The sequence below is a fragment of the Schistocerca nitens genome, chromosome 1, assembly GCF_023898315.1.
Source record: "Schistocerca nitens isolate TAMUIC-IGC-003100 chromosome 1, iqSchNite1.1, whole genome shotgun sequence".
In the NCBI taxonomy this organism is placed as follows: domain Eukaryota; kingdom Metazoa; phylum Arthropoda; class Insecta; order Orthoptera; family Acrididae; genus Schistocerca; species Schistocerca nitens.
This window is the reverse complement of record NC_064614.1, coordinates 431,757,611-431,780,997: the sequence shown is the minus strand read 5'-3', so window position 1 is coordinate 431,780,997 and position 23,387 is coordinate 431,757,611. Positions and strand designations below refer to the sequence as shown.

The 23,387-nt window shown below is 39.8% G+C and overlaps 1 protein-coding gene across 3 annotated transcripts in view; it reads left to right on the top strand.

Moving 5' to 3' along the window:
• The window catches only part of LOC126251001 (DDB1- and CUL4-associated factor 6-like), a 190,042-nt gene that overhangs the window by 110,694 nt on the left and 55,961 nt on the right, over window positions 1-23,387 (top strand). For 2 of the 3 annotated variants that reach the window (XM_049951604.1, XM_049951603.1), the window contains exons 10-13: window positions 426-566; window positions 645-726; window positions 19,825-19,959; window positions 22,334-22,586. In XM_049951604.1, the coding sequence (XP_049807561.1) occupies window positions 426-566; window positions 645-726; window positions 19,825-19,959; window positions 22,334-22,586 (611 nt within the window). The remainder of the gene's footprint in view (window positions 1-425; window positions 567-644; window positions 727-19,824; window positions 19,960-22,333; window positions 22,587-23,387) is intronic. The other variant, XM_049951605.1, reaches the window with a different exon arrangement.

The following is a 23,387-nucleotide window of genomic DNA, read 5'->3' as shown; positions in this document are numbered from 1 at the left end:
TTTTGACAACAGTGTGTACAAAGTGTATAGCAAAAATTTCATTGTACATGCACTCCATTGTTTGTCTGTGTATGCCACAACTCACTCTGTGCCCATTTGTGTAACAAAACCTTTGCTGTTTGAAGAACATTAATGTTGCAATTGCTCTTTACGGAACCACACTCACAAATTTAGTCTTGTTATTGCGTAGTTTTAATAAACTTGATTTGTTGAAATATAAAAGTTTAAAAACTGTCAGTAGCCATTCAGAAAAATGTTTTTTAATGCACAGATGCTAACTCCTGGAGTGCAGTTGTTGAAATAATAAGCCTTTTTCATTAACAGACTACAGTTCTCTATCAAATCTTAACAAATGAGCTGTCTTTATTGTGGTGCGTTTTGTTCTTTTAATGTTAATGTATTTTCCCATTTGTTATGTCCATAAGTTGAGAGCAACGGAACAGAAGAGCAGATGGACAGTACTGTTTCAGAGGCAGATAAAGATAACAGAGTTTCTGAAGGACCTACAGAACCTGATGGAGCAGTTCCTGGTCCTAGCAGGGTGCAAGACGACATCCCAGCAGATGGTAGGCTTAACTGTGAAATCGAGCCATCATAAAATGTGAGATATTGCAGCTGATGTTTAATGCAAGTGCTATTTACAGGTCAGCCACAAGCTTTTGCTGATGGTGAAGATGAGTACAATGACAGTGATGATGATGATCTCTTGCTTAATGCTAGTAGAAGGTACGGATCTGAAGTATTATATGCCTCTCCTTTTACCCTCCACTTTGAGAGATAAATTACACCTTAATAAATTATGTTTCATAAAGGTGAATCAGTGTGATGTAATTTATTTTTGTTTGTTTCAAAAGTAGGAAAATACGCTCAGCCTTTCTTAATCAGTAAATCACTGATGTGAGCTCTGAAATTTGCTATGCTGGGCACAGTTATGATCAAAGCAAAATGAAATTTGTTTTCAAACACCGTCTGGTCAGGAATATTTGTAAAATCTACTCTGTCTAAATTGTTTTCGGTTGAAGGATCTATGGAGCAGAAAGTTCTTATTTGATCCTTCTATTGGCCATGAGATTTAGTTGTAGAAGTAACTGGTAACTTCAAAGAAAACCTTCATACATTTGTACGTGTATTTCCAATTCTGATGGAAAAGTTGAAAGAGATTTTAATCAACCTACAGTTGATTGGCAAAATTGACAACTTCATGAGTGACTGACAAGAGGAACCTTTATGTTATAAAAGCTTTCTGTGGAAAAGTCATAGAATAGTTGTTTTGGAACCTACCCTTGATGGGAATATACTAGACTTGAAGGCAACAAAAAGAACCAGTATCTGAGAATGTTCGCAAAGAGACTGGGATTAGTGATCACAGTATTGTGTAATAACTATAATCACCAGCATGCAAAGATCTAGAAAAGTCCACAAGTTTAGTGAAAGGGATGAAGGAAGTCACTTCATTTCGTAGACGCAAATTAGAATCATTTGATATGGGCAGTGAACATGTGGAGCAACTGTCTCTAAGATCAACCAACTTTTGACCAGGCTGTAGAAAACTATGTATCTACCTTAGAATAATTAGAAATGTTGGAGATATTCCTTGACATACAGATTATACCAGGAAGAATCTTAAGAAATGGCACCTACAATACACTAAGTACAAAACAAAGCATATGTCCCCAAATAGGCAGATGTGAATTAAAATGCACTTGCCTGCTGGGAGGGCAGTGTCTACCTTATTAATGTACTATAAGAATGCTTGTTACGAAACCTTAAGAAATTTTAGTTGTTTGTTAATACTATAAGTGCTGCCAAAAAACAAGTGTTCAGACACTTGGATAAAACAGGTAAAAACAAAAAACTGAGTTGTGTCCTCAAAATGTTCCTTCACATAGGAAAATCAAGGAATGTTGCCATCATTCAATAGCTGTGCTGCTGTTAAGATGAGCAACCTAGTAATCATGACTAGTGGTGTTGAAACACAGCTGAAATTGCTAAAAATCAGTGAGGCCCCAGTGCATGTAAATTAGAGGTCGCATCCATCTATAAAAAAGGAAATAGAACTGCTCCACATAATTATTGCCCTCTCCTCAAATGATGTCCTCTGTGCCACAGATAGAGGAAATCAAGTTGATTTAATGTTTCTAGACTTTAAAAAAATTTTTTTAAATCACTACCACAGTGACACCTTCTAAGGAAGTTATGGTCCAGGTTTGCAATATTTTAAACATTTCTTGACTGCAATAGGTAGCAGCATAGATCATCATTACTGAAATATTGTAATTACACTGAAGCACCAAAGAAACTGGTAGAGGCATGTGTATTCAGAGATATGTAAACAGGCAGAATATGGCACTGTTGTCGGCAACTCCTATATAATACAAAAAGCGTATGGTGCAGTTGTTACATTGGTTACTGCTGCTACAATGGCTGGTTATCAAGATCTGAGCGAGTTTGAATGTGGTGTTGTAGTCAGGGCATGACTGATGGGACACAGCATCTCTGAGGTAACGATGAAGCGGGGATTTTCCTATACAACCGTTTCACGAGTGTACCATGAATGTCAGGAAACCAGTAAAACATCCAATCTATGACATCGCTGCAGCTGGTAAAAGATCCTGCAAGAATGGTCCAACGACGATTGAAGAGAATCGTTCAACATGTCAGAAGTGCAACCCTTCCACAAATTGCTGCGGATTTCAATGCTGGACCATCAACAAGTGTCATCGTGTGAATCATTCAATGAGACATCATTGATATGGGCTTTCGGAGCTGATGGCTGCACAACAAAAAGCTTTACGCCTTGCCTGGGTCCGTCAACACTGACATTGGACTGTTGATGACCGGACACATGTTGCCTGGTCAGATGAGACTCGTTTCAAATTGTATTGAGTGAATGGACGTGTACCTCATGAATCTGTGGACCGTGTATGTCAGCAGGGAACTGTTCAGGCTGGTGGAGGATCTGTGATAGTGTGGGGCATGTGCAGTTGGAGTAATATGGGACCCCTGATATGTCTAGATACGACTCTGACAGGTGACACGAATGTAGGCGTCCTGTCTGATCACCTGCATCCATTCATGTCCATTGTGCATTCTGACGAACTTTGGCAATTCCAGCATGACAATGCAACACCCCACACATCCAGAATTGCCACAGAGTGGCTCCAGGAGCACGCTTCTGAGTTTAAACACTTCCACTGGACACTAAACTCCCCAGACATGAACATTATTGATCATATCTGGAGTGCCGTGCAACATGCTGGTCAGAAAGGATCTCCACCTCCTTGTAGACTTACAGATTTATGGACAGCTCTGCAGGATTAACTGTGTCAATTCCCTCCAACACTACTTCATGCCACAACATGTTGTACCACTTCTGCGTGCTCACGTGGGCCCTACATGATATTAGGCAGGTGTTCCAGTTTCTTTGGCTCTGAAGTGTATATACAGGGCGGTCAGAAACAGTCCGAATGAGTTGTAACGGTATTGGAGGAGAGGTTGTGCTGAGAAATAATTGTTAAGAAAAACATTCTGTACATTGTGCCATCTGAAATTTACAGTATTTAGTGTTGAAGCTGACCAATCAGCATGCAAATTCAGGCACCTACCAGAGATGTATTCTTCGTTCAGTTTCATTGAACCAAACAAATGAAGCTTTGCTCACCTAGCTTAAATCTATTACTTCTGAAGAAGTCACATTTTAACTGGTAATGAGCATTAGAGTAAGTGGTAACTCACGAACCCACAGATATTTGTGCATTACCGCTTTTCAGCACATGCAGGTACTTGAATTTGCACTCATGTCTACCTGATTCACTAACTTTAAGTCTAAATAACTTGGAAACAGCTCACTGTATCGATTTTTTTCTTAACAATTGTTTCTCAGCACATCCTCCCATGCAACACCCTTATAACCTTTTCAGACAGCTTCTGATCACCCTGTATAGTGTGTGCCAGTGACATGTAATAAGACTATTACAGCTCATGTTACTTGTCAATGACATAGGAGACCATGTTAACTGTAATCTCAGACTCTGGTAGATAATGCAGTTATTCAGTAATAATTTAGCTCTCGTGCAATTTTTTTTATTTTTAATTTTTATTTATTTTTTATCTTGCTGGTTCAGTGCTGCAATCTGCTGATGGCTGAGGACTGACAGAAATAGTAGTACAAATATCATTATTGTGCTGAAGTGGTGGCTGTGATTACTTTGTGAACAAGATTGTTGAGTTTTCCCTCTATCAGTACACAGTAATAGATAGCCAAGTCTTTAAGTCAGTAACACTGTTTTTTATTTTCTTGTATGTGTTGCTTACTGTTTCTGTTGTAACAAAGAAGCACCGTCTTCTCTTCATCAGTGTAAGAACAGGTAGCCATGTATAAAAGCAAAATTATAACTATCTTTTCTATTATTTCATTATGTTCGTCAGTGTTAATGGTAATTTTATGCAGATTTCAGCTGCAGTATGCAATCCCTAAAGAAGCTAGGATAGCAAACACCATACAAAATGTAATACCTTAAGAGCCACATTGAAAGATTATGTGAAATCTTACCCTCAGTCATGGTATTCACAGAAGAAAATGTGCACTTACTGTACAATATATTAATATGATGAACTATCAAAGGAAAAAATATACATACATAAATACAAGTGAATAAAATATTGTGATAATGAATGTTGTCAGTTCACGTATTGCTCTGGACATTTGGAAAAAAATATAGATACATAAATACAACTGAATAAAATATTGTGATAACGAATGTTGTCAGTTCGTGTATTGCTCTGGACATTTTGATGTTATACCATCATGCTTTAGCATTGATTTGCAGTATTATTATTTGATAACTAAATCCATTACACACAAATAAATTTCATACTATATACACTCCTGGAAATTGAAATAAGAACACCGTGAATTCATTGTCCCAGGAAGGGGAAACTTTATTGACACATTCCTGGGGTCAGATACATCACATGATCACACTGACAGAACCACAGGCACATAGACACAGGCAACAGAGCATGCACAATGTCGGCACTAGTACAGTGTATATCCACCTTTCGCAGCAATGCAGGCTGCTATTCTCCCATGGAGACGATCGTAGAGATGCTGGATGTAGTCCTGTGGAACGGCTTGCCATGCCATTTCCACCTGGCGCCTCAGTTGGACCAGCGTTCGTGCTGGACGTGCAGACCGCGTGAGACGACGCTTCATCCAGTCCCAAACATGCTTAATGGGGGACAGATCCGGAGATCTTGCTGGCCAGGGTAGTTGACTTACACCTTCTAGAGCACGTTGGGTGGCACGGGATACATGCGGACGTGCATTTTCCTGGTGGAACACCAAGTTCCCTTGCCGGTCTAGGAATGGTAGAACGATGGGTTCGATGACGGTTTGGATGTACCGTGCACTATTCAGTGTCCCCTCGACGATCACCAGTGGTGTATGGCCAGTGTAGGAGATCGCTCCCCACACCATGATGCCGGGTGTTGGCCCTGTGTGCCTCGGTCGTATGCAGTCCTGATTGTGGCGCTCACCTGCACGGCACCAAACACGCATACGACCATCATTGGCACCAAGGCAGGAGCGACTCTCATCGCTGAAGACGACACGTCTCCATTCGTCCCTCCCTTCACGCCTGTCGCGACACCACTGGAGGCGGGCTGCACGATGTTGGGGCGTGAGCGGAAGACGGCCTAACGGTGTGCGGGACCGTAGCCCAGCTTCATGGAGACGGTTGCGAATGGTCCTCGCCGATACCCCAGGAGCAACAGTGTCCCTAATTTGCTGGGAAGTGGCGGTGCGGTCGCCTACGGCACTGCGTAGGATCCTACGGTCTTGGCGTGCATCCGTGCGTCGCTGCGGTCCGGTCCCAGGTCGACGGGCACGTGCACCTTCCGCCGACCACTGGCGACAACATCGATGTACTGTGGAGACCTCACGCCCCACGTGTTGAGCAATTCGGCGGTACGTCCACCCAGCCTCCCGCATGCCCACTATACGCCCTTGCTCAAAGTCCTTCAACTGCACATACGGTTCACGTCCACGCTGTCGCGGCATGCTACCAGTGTTAAAGACTGCGATGGAGCTCCGTATGCCACGGCAAACTGGCTGACACTGACGGCAGCGGTGCACAAATGCTGCGCAGCTAGCGCCATTCGACGGCCAACACCGCGGTTCCTGGTGTGTCCGCTGTGCCGTGCGTGTGATCATTGCTTGTACAGCCCTCTCGCAGTGTCCGGAGCAAGTATGGTGGATCTGACACACCGGTGTCAATGTGTTCTTTTTTCCATTTCCAGGAGTGTATGTTTCCACAAAATACTTCTTCATTGATTTGTACAGATCTAAGTTTTGGTTCTTCTTATGTTGGCAAGAACCCCAAAAGAGAGAACAACACCTTGATCATATGGAATGTTTAGACAAATTTACATTTTGCATCCCCGGTTTTTGAAATCATAGATTTTTAAGTATAAGGTAATATAGATGATCTAGGGACCCAGAGGATAGGAAAGTGGTGAGAAATTTATTGTGTTTTTCTTTTTACAAGAACCGCATGTTTGCCCAGTTGAAAAATAAACTTACTTCTTGTACAAATAAGCTACTGCAATGAAAAGAGTTATAGCTTTGACTCCAAAAACTGCTTTTCAGGTCCGTAATTACAAATGTTCTTCAGTCCCATACGTGTTGGTCATGTAAAAATGATAGAGTTTAAATTAGGGCCAGAAGAGACTACACAGAGGCACACAAGCAGTCATTTTCCCATGCTCCATCTGTGAATGGGATAGAGAATAACCTTAATACAATTGCAATATGTAATACCCTGTGTCACATACTTCTTAATGTTTCATATAGGTTATAGGTGGATGTAAATGTAGTTTAATATTTGCCTTGTTCCTGATAATGAATTTCCCTTATTCTTGTGAAAGAAACTGATAGCAGTATCATGCCTTGTATAGGTTAGTCTTCTATCAACTTCTTGCCAATCATGCTGACACACTTCACGTCTTCTTTCAGTATTTGTAGGATATTTAGTTTTGAGCATTATAAAGTTTATCTTGGCTGGATTCGATTATAATACATATTGCAGCTTCAGCTGTTCTACTTATACCAATAACAGCACCTTTTCTCTGTTTTACATTGAAACTCTAATCCTATGACAGCAACTTATAGTCCTGTGACAGCACAGAAAGCTCTTCTGTTTTTCATGACTTCCCTAAAGCGGTTGATGCAAATGTTGGGATGGTTTCTTAGAAGACCAATGACTGACTTACTATACTATCCTTATCTGTCAGTGTTTGTGCTTCATGTCTAGTGATTGTGCTGTCATCTCGACATTAAACTATAATCTTCCTCATCTCTTTTGAGGTATATGTCATGTTAATATGTGTGTACTTACTTTATATTGAGCAGCATCCCAAGTAGATGCATTGTGTTTTTGACTAGCATCCCAAGTAGATGCATTGTGTTTTTGACTGTGCTCAAAGTGAAGAATTTTTGTATAGTAACTATAAAGAAAGTTGACTTACAATTGTTTAATTATGCAGCGTTATGAAATAATAAAATCTTCTCGGACTTCCAGCCGCATCAGGGGTTAAAATCCCATGAGCTTTCAACCAAATTCTCATCGGCCATTGTCAAGCAGTAAATGATTGCCATGTCGCTGTGGTCTCACGATTATATATCAGCATAGCTGGTTGTGACTTCACTGGTGCATTCTTCCTTGCCCACTGCAGTAATGTTTATGTCCTGCGTACCTTGCGCCCACTTCAGTCTCGTGATGGCTGGGTCCCCAGGCTGTGCTGAACCACAAACAATCGTCCTTGTTGATGGTGTTCTCAGATATTTTTATTTCAGCCACTTACCACTATCCCAAAATCCCTTAATCCTCATAATGATAGATGTTTCATAGAATAGAATCTAGTGTCGATTTTCTAAAGTGTGTTCTGCCACAGGTGATTTTTCAGGATTGCATAGGTTTAAGCATCTCTTGTGTTCTGTCTGGCATTGCTCCAGAGTGCGCACTGTTTGTCCGATAGTAGCAGCCACGCTGATGTAGTATTGTGTACACTCCAGACATTCTAAGCCCTAAATCGTCCTTCACAAGCCTCATGAGGTGTCATATTTTTGCAAGAGGTCTGAACACTGAATGAATGATGTGTCTCTTCAGGAGCCAGCTAATCTTTCCTGACACTATGCTACAGAAAGGCAAAATACAGGTTTCTTGTTCTCTTCTTTGTTTGTGTTTTTCCTGCATGTCTCACCAGGAATAGCCTGTGATACCTCGCAGTGATAGTAGCCATTTTCCAGAAAACGTTTTGGAGATGGCTTAGTGCTAGTGGCAGATTTTCAGTGTCTGAGACGACTTTAGCATGGTTGGACAAGGGTGTTCAGAATGCTACGTTTTTGTGCCAGATGGCTAGGAGCGTGCAGACACCAGTATGTGTATGCAGGTTTCCTCTACACTCTGTGGCTGAGATATCCACAGGTTTTCTGGCAAATGAGGATGTCAAGGAAGGGTAATGCACCATCTATCTGTACTTTCATCAGGTGTTCTAAGAATTCTCCTATTTTGTCATGTCAGTGGAAACAGGTGAAAAAAGTGTCATCAGTGTAATGATAAAAGCGACTTGGCTTATATGGAGCCATGTCCAAAGTGATGTCTTCAGATTTCTCCATAAAAATGTTGGCTGTGGATAGAGCTAATGAACATCTCATCGCCATGCTGTCCAACTGGTTGAAGTAGTGACCACTGTATAGGAAATACGACATGCTGTCCAAATGGTTGAAATATTGACCACCATATAGGAAGTATGATGAGGTCAATGTGTGCTTCAATGATCCCACAATTGTGTTATCGAATAACTGGGAGAGAAAATCTATGCAGTCTTTGACAAAAACACATGTAAATAGGGGGACAACGTCAAAACTGGCAACTATATCACCCTGCCCCACACACAGATGTTTAATATAGTTGATAAAATCATTGGTCTTCTTGATGTGATGCACACAGTGACCTACATGCGGCATAAGGAGGCTAGCCGTACATTTTGCCAGTCTGTAAGTTGGTTACCCAACTGTGTCACAATGGAGCGAAGAGGATCTTTGTGGATCTTTGTTAGTCCGTAAAGCATAGTTAGTCCCTGCACCTGAGGGAGAAGATTCTTAATAACAGCCTATTCCATTGATGACTGTTTTTAGGAGCTCTGATATCTTCCTCATTATTCTTGACCTACAGGTCCCCTGGCAATTTACGGTAGGTATCCTCCTTGAGAATCAACTGAATTTTAGCATCGTAGTCAGCTTTATTCAAAATGGTTGATGCATTGCCTAGCTCAGAGAAGTTGTCTAGCTCAGAGAAGTGTAAAGTATTAAAATAATTTGTCATGTCACCTGTCATACCAAATCTTTTTACCAGTGTCAACAGTTGTGCATTCAGTCTGCACTTTGTTGTTTAATTTTTTTTAATATAAATAGGAAAATAAATAGCAAAATAATTGATAGTTAACATTCACTTTTGTACTCCTGTTTCACAGCAATGTCTCAGCTATAGTGTTTGGAAACCTCACAGCTAAATGTGACTGTAGTCCATAGTTTCTGCATTATCTTCTCACACTCCTAGTACTTCAAATGCACCACTTATCAACTTTGATGGAACACCCCTCTTATTAATCAGTTTTACCGTACAGTGGGAAAGCAGAACCTTCTCCAGTTGACTACCTTTCATCTTTTTCTGAAACAAAGAATATACTTGCCAAAATGTATTATAGCTCTTCTGAAGGAGTTTCCCACCATCTATTCAACCTACAACATATCCTGGTTCACTCATTCCTGCTTCAGGCACCGTGCTGTGTGGGCCATATCCACATGAAAGACAACATTACATGGCATCTTGTATGCAGTTACCTGGCACTTCCCATTTCAGCTCTGTCACTGTCCCATCAGCAACAGTGCCACCTGTACAACACTGGTGCCACAGTGTTGTTTTTTATTGTGTTGTGGTAAATAATCAGCTGTCCACCCAGTGGTGGAGACAACATGCACATTTTTAATGGTTGCTTCACAATCCATGCTCTCTCTTTCTCTGTTCTACACTCACATTCAGAGGGATTATGGTTCAAACCGCTGTCCGCACATCCAGATTTAGGTTTTCCATGATTTCCTGAAATTGCTCTGCTGGCTGCTGTGGCTGAGTGGTTCTAGGCACTTCAGTCCGGAACTGCGCTGCTGCTATGGTCGCAGGTTCGAACCCTGTCTCGGGCATGGATGTGTGTGATGTCCTTAGGTTAGTTAGGTTTAAATAGTTCTAAGTCTAGGGGACTGATGACCTCAGATGTTAAGTCCCATAGTGCTTAGAGCCATTTTTGAAATTGCTCCAGGTGAATACTGGGATGTTTCCTTGGAAAAGAGCATGGCTAATTTCCTTCCCCATCCTTTTGTTATCTGAGCTCGTGCATCATCTCTGAACATTGCGCTATCCACGGGACATTAAACTCTAATCTTCCTTCCTTCTTCAGTTTAACATATAGCCTATGTATCTTCTTCCTTAGTTTTCCTCAGTACTGTTCCTCTCCTCCCCTTTTATGATTCTCATCCCTTCTAACCCTCTCTCTCCATCATATCACAGTGTTCAACAAGCCGTTACCATTAACCTCTGCCTTCTCCTCTTCCCAGGCTCTAGCACCAGGACAGTGCAGGTCTCTCTCTCTCTCTCTCTCCCCCTCCCTTCCCCCCCTCCCTCCCTCGCTGTGTGTGTGTGTGTGTGTGTGTGTGTGTGTGTGTGTGTGTGTGTGTGTGTGTTTCAGTACATGGGCACACATACTGCAATTAGAAAAATGGTTCTCTTCAGGGTGGTTAACTTCTGGATACTGGTGAATGTCTTCCCCTGTGTACTGTCTATTTCAGTTATCTGGTAACTACCGACTTCACATATCTGGGATTTGGAGAGAGGTTGATATGAAGGGGGATGGCTGTGTGGTAGGCTATTGCCTGTGCTACTCTTATGGCGGACTGGAAGGCAACTCTCATTAGTGACTGGTACACAATAGCACATGGGCAGCTTGTACCCAGGGGTAGTGTTTTCGTGCAGCAAAATGTTAATGCTGCATGGCAGTTCTCTTGTGACTACTGTTTTTGCTGTTAAACTGGGTTTAGTAGATGCTTCTGGCTGATAAACACACACAGTCTGCTGGGCTGGAATTGTCGGCAGCCACACTGTAGGTAACTTGTATAGCCATTGTCCCTGTTCATGCCATAGAGGAAGACAAGGGAGAAACTTCTTAATGATCTCGCATACATGGAGAGATGCAGAGATCATGACAGTGTACCAAAATTCCTTTGCTTGCGACCACATTTCGGAACTAGAAGAAAGCAAGTAATATGTTCAGGCATGCTAGTCATTCCCTACTGAGGGAAATAATCCATCATCTTTATTCCATCTTAGATTTTAACAGCAGATTGCTACTCAATAACTGTCCATAACTGGCATCCAGGTCATTGGCAACTGGCTGGGACAACATCGACAAAGTAACATACAAACAAGCCTACACATTGAGTGAAGCAGTGAAGAGCTGCCAACAGAGGGAATTTGCGGGGCTTGCATGGGAGGAACAAAGTACGTAGCTGAAGCTGGATACATCTTGCACTGTAGTGATACGGTGATATGGGAATAGCATATACTAGCTGTGGATCTTCTGGTTAGCTTTGACATGAAATCTTTGTTTACTAACATACTATAGCTGAAACCACCAACATCCTACAGTAGCAAGGCAATTACAGATGTGCTGTACAAGAGTTTAAACTTTTCTGTGATGGACCAGTACATACCAACAGAGGACGCTATACAAGGCGTTGAAGTGTCGCTCCAGAAACTGCCTCAAGTAGAACCAGAGAAGATCTGTCAAGAAACAGTGAGATTCCTGCAGCATGCAAAGCCTTCAATGCCAAACATCTCACTTGAAGATAGAATTGTCCTAAGTAGACTCAGAAACAACAAAGATATTGTAATTTTATGGGCAGGCAAAGGTAACATCACAGTAATATTTGACTCTACATCAAATGGAGCCAAAATGAGCAAGTTGCTGAATAACCCCATGTACAAAGAACTGAATCGTGATTTCACAGTGAAAATAGTGAGACAGATGCAAGCTCTACTCGAGTTTTAGAATCAATGTTGCCACAGCTACGGGGCTCATATTGAATGTTCCATTGTCACCAAGAATTTATGGAGTACCTAAAGTCCACTAGGAAGGCTGTCCTTTGAGGCTGGTTTTCAGTGGGATCAACTTGCCTACAACTGTCTGCCAAAATATCTGCCTCACAAATTACACATCCTGGTTGGTGACTCAGAGTCTTATGTTAAGGGTTCTATGCATTTTGTCCAGCTCATATGGGAACAGCATATACTGGCTGTGGATCTTATGGTTAGCTATGACATAAAATCTTTGTTTACCAACATATTGTAGCTGAAACCACCAACATCCTACTATAGCAAATATCACAGACACGTTTGACATGGCGCAACTGTGCTTTTTGCAGCATATTGTAGTTGGCAGGGCAATTTTTTCTGAGTGGACAGATGGAATGGCTATGGCTCCCCCCTCCCCCCTCCCCCTCCCTTTCACTTATAGCAGCTGACAGTCGAATAGACTGCTCTAAATTGCGCGCCACTGTGCCCAGCTAAGATACATGGATGACAAATCCGTCATATGGCCACATGGGGAAGCAGAACTACACAGATTTCATGAGCACCTCAATAGCTTGCATAAGAACATACAGTTTACATAGGAAATGGTAAACAATTAACTGATTCCTTTCCTGGATGTGAAGGTTTATAGGAAATCTAGCAGCAAAACTGGGACAATGCACACCAACAGGTACCTGCATGCAGATTCACAGCACCATCCAGCATAAAAGAACACTCTGCTATGTACACTGACAGCCTGAATTCACCGCATTACTGACGCTAACCACAAACAACGTGAACTGAACGAGCTCAAGTCTACTTTCTGTGTGAATGGGTACAATAACAGAGACATACAGTGACTTATGAGGTACTGTGAGGGCAAAACCAACAAAGATACAGAAGAAACCCTTCCCGTTGCTCAGCTACCTTATGTGAGAGGTGTCGGCGAATCTGTCGGCAAGGTTCTGCATTTCAGAAGACTCGGACCCATTTTCCAGAGTGGTTACAAATCTGAAATCTGTAGATCCACTAAAGGTTCTGTTGATTTTTTATTTATTTATTATTTACACATCAAGTTCTGTAGGACCAAATTGAGGAGCAAATCTCCAATGTCATGGAACATGTCAGCTCATGAAATTACAACATAAAAGTAATAACAGATAAAAATAAAATGTTTATGAACCCAAAAATGTCAAGCCATAAGTTTACGTAAACACAATCAACAGTATAACATAAGAATCACCTTAATTTTTCAAGGAGTGACACATGAGGAAACTCTTCAGTTTCGATTTGAAAGTATGTGGATTACTGCTAAGATTTTTGAATTCTTGTGGAAATTTATTGGAAATGGCTGCAGCAGTATATTTTGAGAGGCCAATATCAAAATATCCAGATTAGTGGAAAGGGGTCGACAAGAGGTTCACGAACTTACACCACTTATTTCCTGAACTGCCCATTTCTGAGCCAAAATATCCTTTTAGAATGGGAGTAGTTACCCCAAAATATACTACTATATGACACAAGCAAATGAAAATAAGCAAAGTAAACTAATTTTTGTGTTGAACAATCACTTACTTCAGATACCATTCGAATAGTAAAAATAGCAGCGTTAAGTCTTTGAACAAGATTCTAAATGTGGGCTTCCCATGACAGTTTACTGTCTATCTGAACACCTAGAAATTTTAATTATTCAGCTTCACTAATCGTATGCCCATTCTGTGAAATTACAATGTTGGGTTTTTTGAATAGTGTAGTGAACTTATGCCATGAACTGCACTATTTGTAACCAAGCCAATGTTGCAAACATCATCCTACCGAGCCAGTGTCATCAGCAAACAGAAATATTTTAGAGTTACCCATAATACTACATGGAATAACATTTATATAAAGGAAGAGGAGTGGCCCCAATACTCATCCCTGCGGTATCCACCATCTGACTGTACCTCACTTAGACTCCACATCACAACCATTATCAATACTGTGAATAATGATCTTTTGCTGTCTGTTGTTAAAGTAAGAGGTGAACCAATTGTGAGCTACTCCCCGTACTCTGTAATGGTCCACCTTCTGGAGCAATATTTTGTGATCAACACAATCAAACACCTTAGTTAAATGAAAAAGATATGCCTAGCATTTGAAACCTATTGTTTAACCCATACAGTACCTCACAGAGAAAAGAGAATATTGCATTTTCATTTGTTGAATGACTTCTGAAGCTGAACTGTACATTCAATAGCAAATTATGTGATATAAAATTATCAATTATCCTTACATACTATACAGCTTTTTCAATAACTTTAACAAAGACTGATGACGTAGAAATAGGTCTAAAATTGTCTACATTATCCACTTCTCCCTTTTTATAAAGTGGCTTTACTACTGAGTACTTTAATCATTCAGGAAACTGAACATTCCTAAAGGAAAATTTACAAATATGGCTAAGTACAGGGCTAACATATGCAGCACAGTCTTTAATATTCTGCCAGGTATTCCATCATATCCATGAGAGTCCTTAGTCTTCAGTGATTTAATTATTGACTGAATCTCCCCCTTGCCTGTATCACAGAGGAGTATTTCAGACCAATCTCGGAAAGGCATTTGCCAAGAGAGTTATATGATTCCCTGTAGAAACTAATTTTTTATTTAATTCACAAGCAATGGTCAGAAAACTCTTGTTAAGTACTGTACAGATATCTGACTTATCAGTAACAGAAATATTTTTACTACAAACTGACTTTATATTGTCGACCATTTGCTGCTGACCAGACACTTCCTTCACAATTGACCACCTGGTTCTAATTTTATCCTGTGAATTAGCTATTCTGTTTGTGTACCCCATACTCTTTGCCTTCCTAATAACATGTTTAAGCACCTTACAGTACTTTTTATAAAGGGCTACTGTAGCTTGATTATGACTACTTCTAACATTTTCATATAATTCCTGCTTTGTTCTACATGATATCCTTATCCCACTAGTCAGCCACCCAGGCTGCCTTTTAGTGCTAGTACCCTGTTTAGAATGTTCTAATGGAAAGTAACTCTCAAAGAGCATGAGACATGTGTTAAGGAAAGCATTATATTTGCCATCTATGTTATTGGCACTATAAACATCCTGCCATTCTTGTTCCTTGATGAGGTTTAAAAAACTCTCTATTGCCATTGGATTAACTTTCCTACATAGTTTGTAATTATATGTGACATTTGTTTGAGCACAAAAGCCTTTTACTGTTAAAATTTGTGTGCCATGGTCTGAAAGGCTGTTCACCCTTTTTACCGACAGAATGCTCATCTAGTAATGAAGACTGAATGAAAATATTGTCTATGACTGTGCTCCAGTTCCCCAGCACCCTAGTTGGATAAAACATGGTCTGCAACAGATCATTAGGAGATCTACCAACATCCTTTTTTTTGCACAATCACATACAAAATTAATATTGAAGTCACCACATATAACTAATTCTGGTACTTCCTATAAAGTGATTTAAGAACTCTCTCTAGCTTGAGCAGAAATGCTCTGAAGTCAGAGTTAGGGGACCTAGAAACAACAACAGTTAGAAGTTTAGTTCCACGAAATTCAACTGCCCCTGCACAACATTCAAATATCTGTTCAGTGCAGTGCCGTGATACATCTATGGAATCAAATGGAATACTGTTTTTTACGTACAGGGCCACTCCCCCACTCTGCAAGAAACTCCTTGAAAAACAGCCAGCTAATCTGATGCTCTCCACTCACTAGCTGTCTATGAACTTTGGTATGAATGCGGTGTAGTCTGTGTTGGTGAAACCATGAGCCCCATTAGCACTTGTGAATGTCAGATCATGACAGTTACTTATGACTGAGGCAGAACAAGTCACTTGTAGCTGAACACCACAAGGAATGTGGCCATTCTACCAATTTGCTAAAACCCTACTTGCTTGCTCAGCTGCCATGATTGCAGCAGTGAAAAAATAAGAGCGGCTATTGAAGTAACCAAACACTTTAACGGCATGAACAGGGAGAATAGCTACAAGTTACCTACGGCCAGTGATTCAATCCCGGTAGACCACGTGTGTTTACTAGCCAGCAGCACCACTTGACCCGGGTTTAACTGCATAAATTGCAGTCATGAGAGAACTGCTGTGCAGCCTTAACACTTCACTACAGGACAACACTGTCCCTGGGTACAAGCTGCTGACTTGTTATTGCCTACCAGTCACCAGCAAGAGCTTTCAACCAGTGACTTACTAGAGTGGCACAGGCAGTAGCCTGCCTATACATTATTTCCAGCCAATCACCTACTAGAATTGCCTTCCAATTAGCCACCAGAGTAGCGCAGGCAATAGCCTACCATACAGCCATCCCCCTCCGTAGTCCCCCCCCCCCTCCCCACCCCCCCACCCCCCATCCCCACACACACCCTCCGTGCCCCTTCACACTGTCTGAAATCCCAGATATGTGTAATCGGTGGCCACCATATATTAAAAGTAGACAGTATGTAAGGGAACACATTCACCAGTAAATAGCAGCTAACTGCCCTGAAGAGGACTTGCACAGCAAGTCAGTTGAAATGTTGGCAATGTAGGTGCTTTAATTTTGATATACAACAGTATGACAAACAGTACTGTATAATTTTAAAACACACCTCTTAACAGAAAATTGTTAAATATGAGATACATGGTAATCCCTAAAAAGTTAGGCACCTTGTGATCTTTCTGCTCGCCAATATTATTTCTGCTGGTCACAAAATTCTACAGAATGCCTTGTTGGAACTACAGCTGCTTGCCTTGCATTTCTGGGAATCTGAATCTCTTCTGTTCCAAATGTGATTTAAATTTTTTCACTATGCAATTGACTCCCAATTATCAGAGCTGGGTCCATTAATATTGTACCTTGCATCCAGCAGTACATGAACAATCTGTACTCATTAGGGACCATTTGGCTTCGTCGGTCAAAAAACACAGTTAAATGAACTCTCCCTAGCTGCTAGTTTATCATGATTTCTTATAAAATTTCAGAATATGTGTCTGCTATTATAACAGGTATGTCTTCTCATTAGTTTTTGAAATATATAGCCTCTTTTTGTGAACTTTCAGCAATCTTTGTTCACTGCAATTTACAAATGTATAATGTTTTTTCCAATGAGTCACTCATTGCTATTCATTCAGAATGTAGATTACTTTCATTTTATTACCTTTTTTATTTGTATAATACCATAATTTGTAACAACGAATAACTTCTCATCCCGTACAGTAAGTCTCCCCTGACCCGTGGTTCTGGGTGACTTTCCCGAAATCTACCCCTTTTTCTAGACCTCACCAGTCCTTTTCCCTTCTGCCTGAAGAAGGAGCCACTGGCTCCGAAAGCTTGCCAATTACAACCTTCTTTTATGTGTGTGTTCTGCCACAGCTTGGTGAGTTGATTTTTTTATCTAATTAAATAAACCATTTGTGTGTGTGTGTGTGTGTGTGTGTGTGTGTGTGTGTGTGTGTGTGGGGCACCTCTCATGATGAAATTTTATTGATGATCTTGTCTTAAATATACAAATCTTTCTTGTGGTGAGTAAATGGTACAAATTATTTGTGATTTGTGGGTGGCTCTTTGTTAATTTTCTGCTTACAGAACGTTCTTTTATTGATGTGTACATTTTTGAACTGTCTTTGTTGAAATATGATTAATGAATTCATCTCAAAGGTGAAATCTACATTGTGAAGACAAACTGTAGGCTGGGGACTGGGATAGATTGGAAGGTGACAGTTTGGTTGTGAATTGGTGAAGCAAGCAAAAGTGAAAGTGAAATCTTGATCTAGGTGACAGACTGATATTTAGAGTAGCCAGAGTTCTGTGTTAGGATGGGAGGTGATAATTGTGGCAGTTAAAAGCAAAGGGGTGTTGGGTGTAACTGGCAAAATTATGATTCTGAGAAAAATCTTCAATGTTTGTATCAAATTAAAATTGTATGTTCTTTTGTTATATTGTCTACAGTAACAGTCATATGCAGTGGTTATTAATGAAGCTAATTCACAAAATATGAGTGAATTTTACTCAGAATGCTCTGCTCACTAATATTTTCATCAATAATCTATTTAGCAGCTACATCTTGTTTCTCCAAGGATGTCACTATACATACTTTGACTCATTAATATCACATTTGGAATGACCCACAACAATCTAATACCAATATTTTGCCCCATTTTACATTAATCCATACATATAACTTTTATTGATTATGCATGTAATGGACTGGTTAAGCCAAATGTATAAACGATGTTACACAAAGAAACAAAAATTTCCAAGCAGACTCTTAAGACATGCACATACAAATATTCCTAATCGTTTTTATTATGGAAAATGTCTGTTCAGAGTCTCACAAATCATCACCAGAAGGCATCACATCATTAGCAGATTGTGTACTGGGCCCTACACTTTGACAAAGACACGTATTTTTGCTTGCGTCTCTTTGCATTCAAAGGGAAAACACTTCTTGTTAAGTAGTTCTTCAAATAACTGCTAGGAAACAAATTACATCTCCCAATCCACCTGTATCCATTTGCCATGAAACAGATTGGTTCTTCCACTAGAATATGACGAATTTTTGTCATTGTTTCTGTGGATGAAAGTCAGAATTGCAGCTTGTTCACAATGTGGTTTACTTTTAATACTTTTCCTGCCTTTTTCTAATTGTATTAAACCATAATTTGTGCTGTGCTCACTGAACTGCTCCATAAAATACTAATTTTTTGTTTGTGGATGTTGAAATAGCAATTTTCAAACAAATCTTTATGCTTAGCTTGATCAGTCATTGCAAAAGTGATAATATAATTCATTACGCAAGGTGACTTACTGGTGTGTGATTGTCAATCGTGGTAAGCAAAACAATCCTCCTTCACAAATTTGCAGTGCAGCCCATTAATATCAGCTACCAAAGTATGTTGAAGCCATACAGATGCTTCTCGCTGTGTTAGTATTAGTTATACCTCTCCAGGGGATACCTTCTGTAGTACTGTCTTAAGTAATTCTAAGGTGGATACTGCTGTAATCCTTACTTCAGGCCATTGAACATAAGTCATTTTTGTAACGCAACCTGAACCAAACAGTAATAGCTCTTGGTAAAAGATTCATCTAAGGGACAAATAGAAATTATCATGAAACCTTCCAGTAGTTTAGGTAAATTCCAAGCATGACTTAACCAGATACCATGTATTTTGTAATCAAAGTTCCATATTGCGAAATGGTGGTGGAAACCACAAATTCAGGATTTGTAGCAGTATACAAACAGCAAACAACTGCGGTGTTGCAGAATCAGTAGGCATAGGTGAAACAGATTATAGTAACTGAGGGAGAGACTGCCTCTGGCCAGCTTTATATTTGGACAGCTATGGAAGTTTGTGTAATTGGCCTGCAATATCAGCCTTGTTTGTTTCGCAAGTGCCCTTGCTGGACATGTGTGACATTACACATATTGATGTATCTGTGCATCCTGAAAGGGTTACTAAAGCTACTCTCTGAGCAAATATTTTTTTCTCCATTTTCCATTGTATTTTAAGAAATGTTGTTTGTTTAGCCAGTTATTTAATGCAGCGCTTTGTTTTGTATATTGTACAAAAGAACCTCATACCTCTATGGAATTTTTGGGGTTATTATTGTGAATTTTTGACTGTTTAGGTTTGTTCATCCTATTGAGGATCACATGGATGAGGCAGTTAATGCAATCAGGAATGCAAAAGAAGATGCATTTGATGAGTGCAGTATACCACAGCCTTCTATAAAAAAGAAATTTACTGGACACAGAAATGCCAGGTATGTACTCAAACACACAAAATTTTTTATTGGTTATTTTAGAAATTTATTTTCTTGCAGTGTATGTGAACTCATTTCTCACATTACTTTTTGTGCATATGATCTGCAAATTTAAGTTTACCATTCTGTATGTATCAATTACTTTTCTGTGCTATTTTTGTTTTAAGAAATTAGGAATGGAGTAAAAATAACAGAACAGAATACTGAGCCAGATTGATTTATGTTACCCTTAACAAAACATAGTGATGTAGTGGTACATAATGAACTCAAAACAAATGAAGTAAACATTGAACACACAGGTTTTATGGTTAAAAAAAGGAGGAAACAAGATGTTGTGGATAGTAGTGAAAGATAAACTGATTCTACTGTGTTCTTACATACTTTCTGTGCATCACACTACTATTTGGCATGACTGTGCTCTCAGGCAGCTGAAACTGAGTGTGGTTTCAGTTGCCTGAGACTGCAGTTTTGTGTTGTGTGTGTGTGTGTGTGTGTGTGTGTGTGTGTGTGTGTGTCTGTCTGTGTCTGTGTGTGTGTGTGGGGGGGGGGGGGGGGGCGCATGCGTGCGCGCATGTCTGTCTATTGTTGACAAAGACCTTAACAGCCAAAAGCTATACTTGTGAGAGTCTTTTTGTTGTGCCTATCTGTGACTCAGCATCTCTGCTATATGGTGAATAGCAACTTTCCTTCTCATAATCTTGTTACATTCCATCCTGGATTTTCCATTGTTGGAAAATAAATGAAGACATAAGAACAATAACAGGAGTTGATGAGTTTGTGGAAGGACATGAAAAATGACAGATGGACAAAGACTGTACCGTAGTGAAGTCCCAGAGAAAGACAAAGAGCACAAGACAGATTACTACCATTGCTGGGATAAAGAACTGAAGAAATTCACACGCTTCAGCTGTAAATGGACAACAGGAGACAGAGAAACATGGGAACAGTGACATAAATTGTATTTGTTAGCTTGAGATTGAAGAAGCTACAATTTTTTAAAGGTTGGATTAACTGAACACTAAATAAATAAATGAATGCAAGGCTGTTTGGATGAGGAAATTTCTTCATTTTTACTTCACCACTACTGCCACCACCACCACCACCACCACCACATCTACTACTGCTTACTTCTTCCTCTTCTACTGCAACTGTTCCTTAGGAAGTTTGCCGGCCGAAGTGGCCGTGCGGTTCTAGGCGCTGCAGTCTGGAAGTTGTTAGTGAAAACTACGTGTGAGGTGCCACGTATATGTTTCAGAGTGCCCTCTGAAGTTGACTGTTATTTTGGGATGTGTTCTTTGTTTATCACACATTTCAGTTTGTGTTGCTGTCCTGCTTGCTGTAATGGTACTGCATTTGTCATTAATTAAATAGTGAGTTTATATTCTTCTTCAAGCAAAACCATGTTTTACCTTTGTGGTTGCTTATATGAGCCGTAATCCCCTCCCCCTCTCTTCCACAAACACCATGGTTGGAAAGGGGGTGGGGAGAGAGAGAAGAAAAGAAAGAGAAAAAAATATTGAGGATATTTTTAATTTGAAAAATTATGAAGAGAGTGTGGGTGAAAAATGGAGTGGTGGCTTAATCTGATGTTTGGCAGAGATGCTCATCCTTTTCCGTCTCTTTTGGCCTCTCTTCTGTTTTTTACACTTTAGAATTCCACCCTTCCCCTTTTCAGCTTTTGAAGAGGAATCCAAATAATTGAGGTTTTATCATTTTGCTTTCAACTTCACATTGGCTGTTACAAACTTTTGGTGAGTTCATTCATGTCATTGTCCTTTTTCATAGTTTCAGTTTTTTAGTATTTCCACCTCATTCATTCCACACGTATGAAGTGAAATTTTCAAAATAAAATGGTGTAAATTGAGCAGTGAGAACACAGGAGCCTATATTTGTCGAACTTAAAGAAGGTGCTGACTGAAGGCCATCTCGCTGTGATTGATTGTTTGGTCTTGTGCACACAGATTATTTTCTTTGTGTGTCTGTTAATTTACTATCAGATAGTACCAATACTGAGTGAACATTATTAATAAAATTTGATATTTTATTTAAAACTTTGTAATGACACAGTCTGAACTTGTAATAAAGGATGTACTTTCTGACAGATTAAAACTTTGTGCTAAATTGTAACTAGACATCATCTTTAGATTTTGCAGGCAAGCTCTCATTTAATCCCATGAGAAATGATGGGTCGCTTTTGACTGTAGAGTCTTGCCTTTGTGAGACAAGTAACCAAATTTGTGTTCAAATGGAACACAGGCTTTCAATCTGTCAGGAATAATATTTCAGCAGACATTATGCCACAGAGTAATCAGCAGACATTATGCCACAGAGTAAAGTTTGTGCTTTTGTATTTTCCTTTTTCATTCTTTTTCAGAACAATGATAAAAGAGGCAACTTTTTGGGGTGAAGATTATGTGCTTTCAGGATCAGATTGTGGCCATGTTTTTATTTGGAACCGTTTCACTGGCTCATTGGTCATGCTTTTGGAAGCTGATCATCATGTTGTCAATTGTCTCCAGCCACATCCTGTTCTACCAGTGCTAGCAACCTCTGGTATTGACTATGATGTGAAGCTTTGGGCTCCACTTCGTGAGGAAGCCAGTTTTGATGCCGAACTGGCGGAAACAGTAAGTTAGTTTTTTGATTATGAGATATGCTGCATATGTTATGAGGGTACAGATGGTTCATCGTATGTTGTGTGGGGGGAAGGGGTCATAGTATTATGTATAGTGTATCGGTGATAACAACAACAACAACAACAACAACAACAATAATGATGATGATCTGTTCAACATAAATTGCTTTTGTGCGTGCCTAAAAACAGAAGGTACAACATCACTCTTATGTATACCTCATTGTCCATACTGAAGTGTTAGGATAAATCATTTACCTGCAGAACTTTTTCTTTTTGTTCTCTGGTAATTCATGGCAATTTTTATGTTAAGTCTTGGTAACAAATCATTTATAAAGTATTTCATTGAACTTACTAGCAGTGATACATGTTCATCTGCCTGAAATTATAGTATTTGTGAATATGTAGAACTGCTTAGTAATAAGCAGATCTTTGAAATAATGTTAGGTTCAGTCAGTGAACACGTAGAACAATATAGAGCAGTCCATATCCTAATTTAATGCCTAAAGGTACTGGATCCTTTTTCAAATAGTCCTTTTGTGTGAGTAATAATATTGTATAATATTGTTTTTATATTTAGTTATAATATAATTTTGTAGTGACTAGAATTTACATTTGTTTGCAGTTTTATGAACAACAGAAATTACATATTAATCATGGTTGAAGCAGGATGTGAAGGTTGGCTACAACCTTTGGCTTTAACCCCACCAATGATTCAAATAGCCCTTTTTTTTTTTTTTTTTTTTTTTTTTTTTTTGCAGGACCAGTAGCATTTTTAATTGAAGATGAGTGGGCA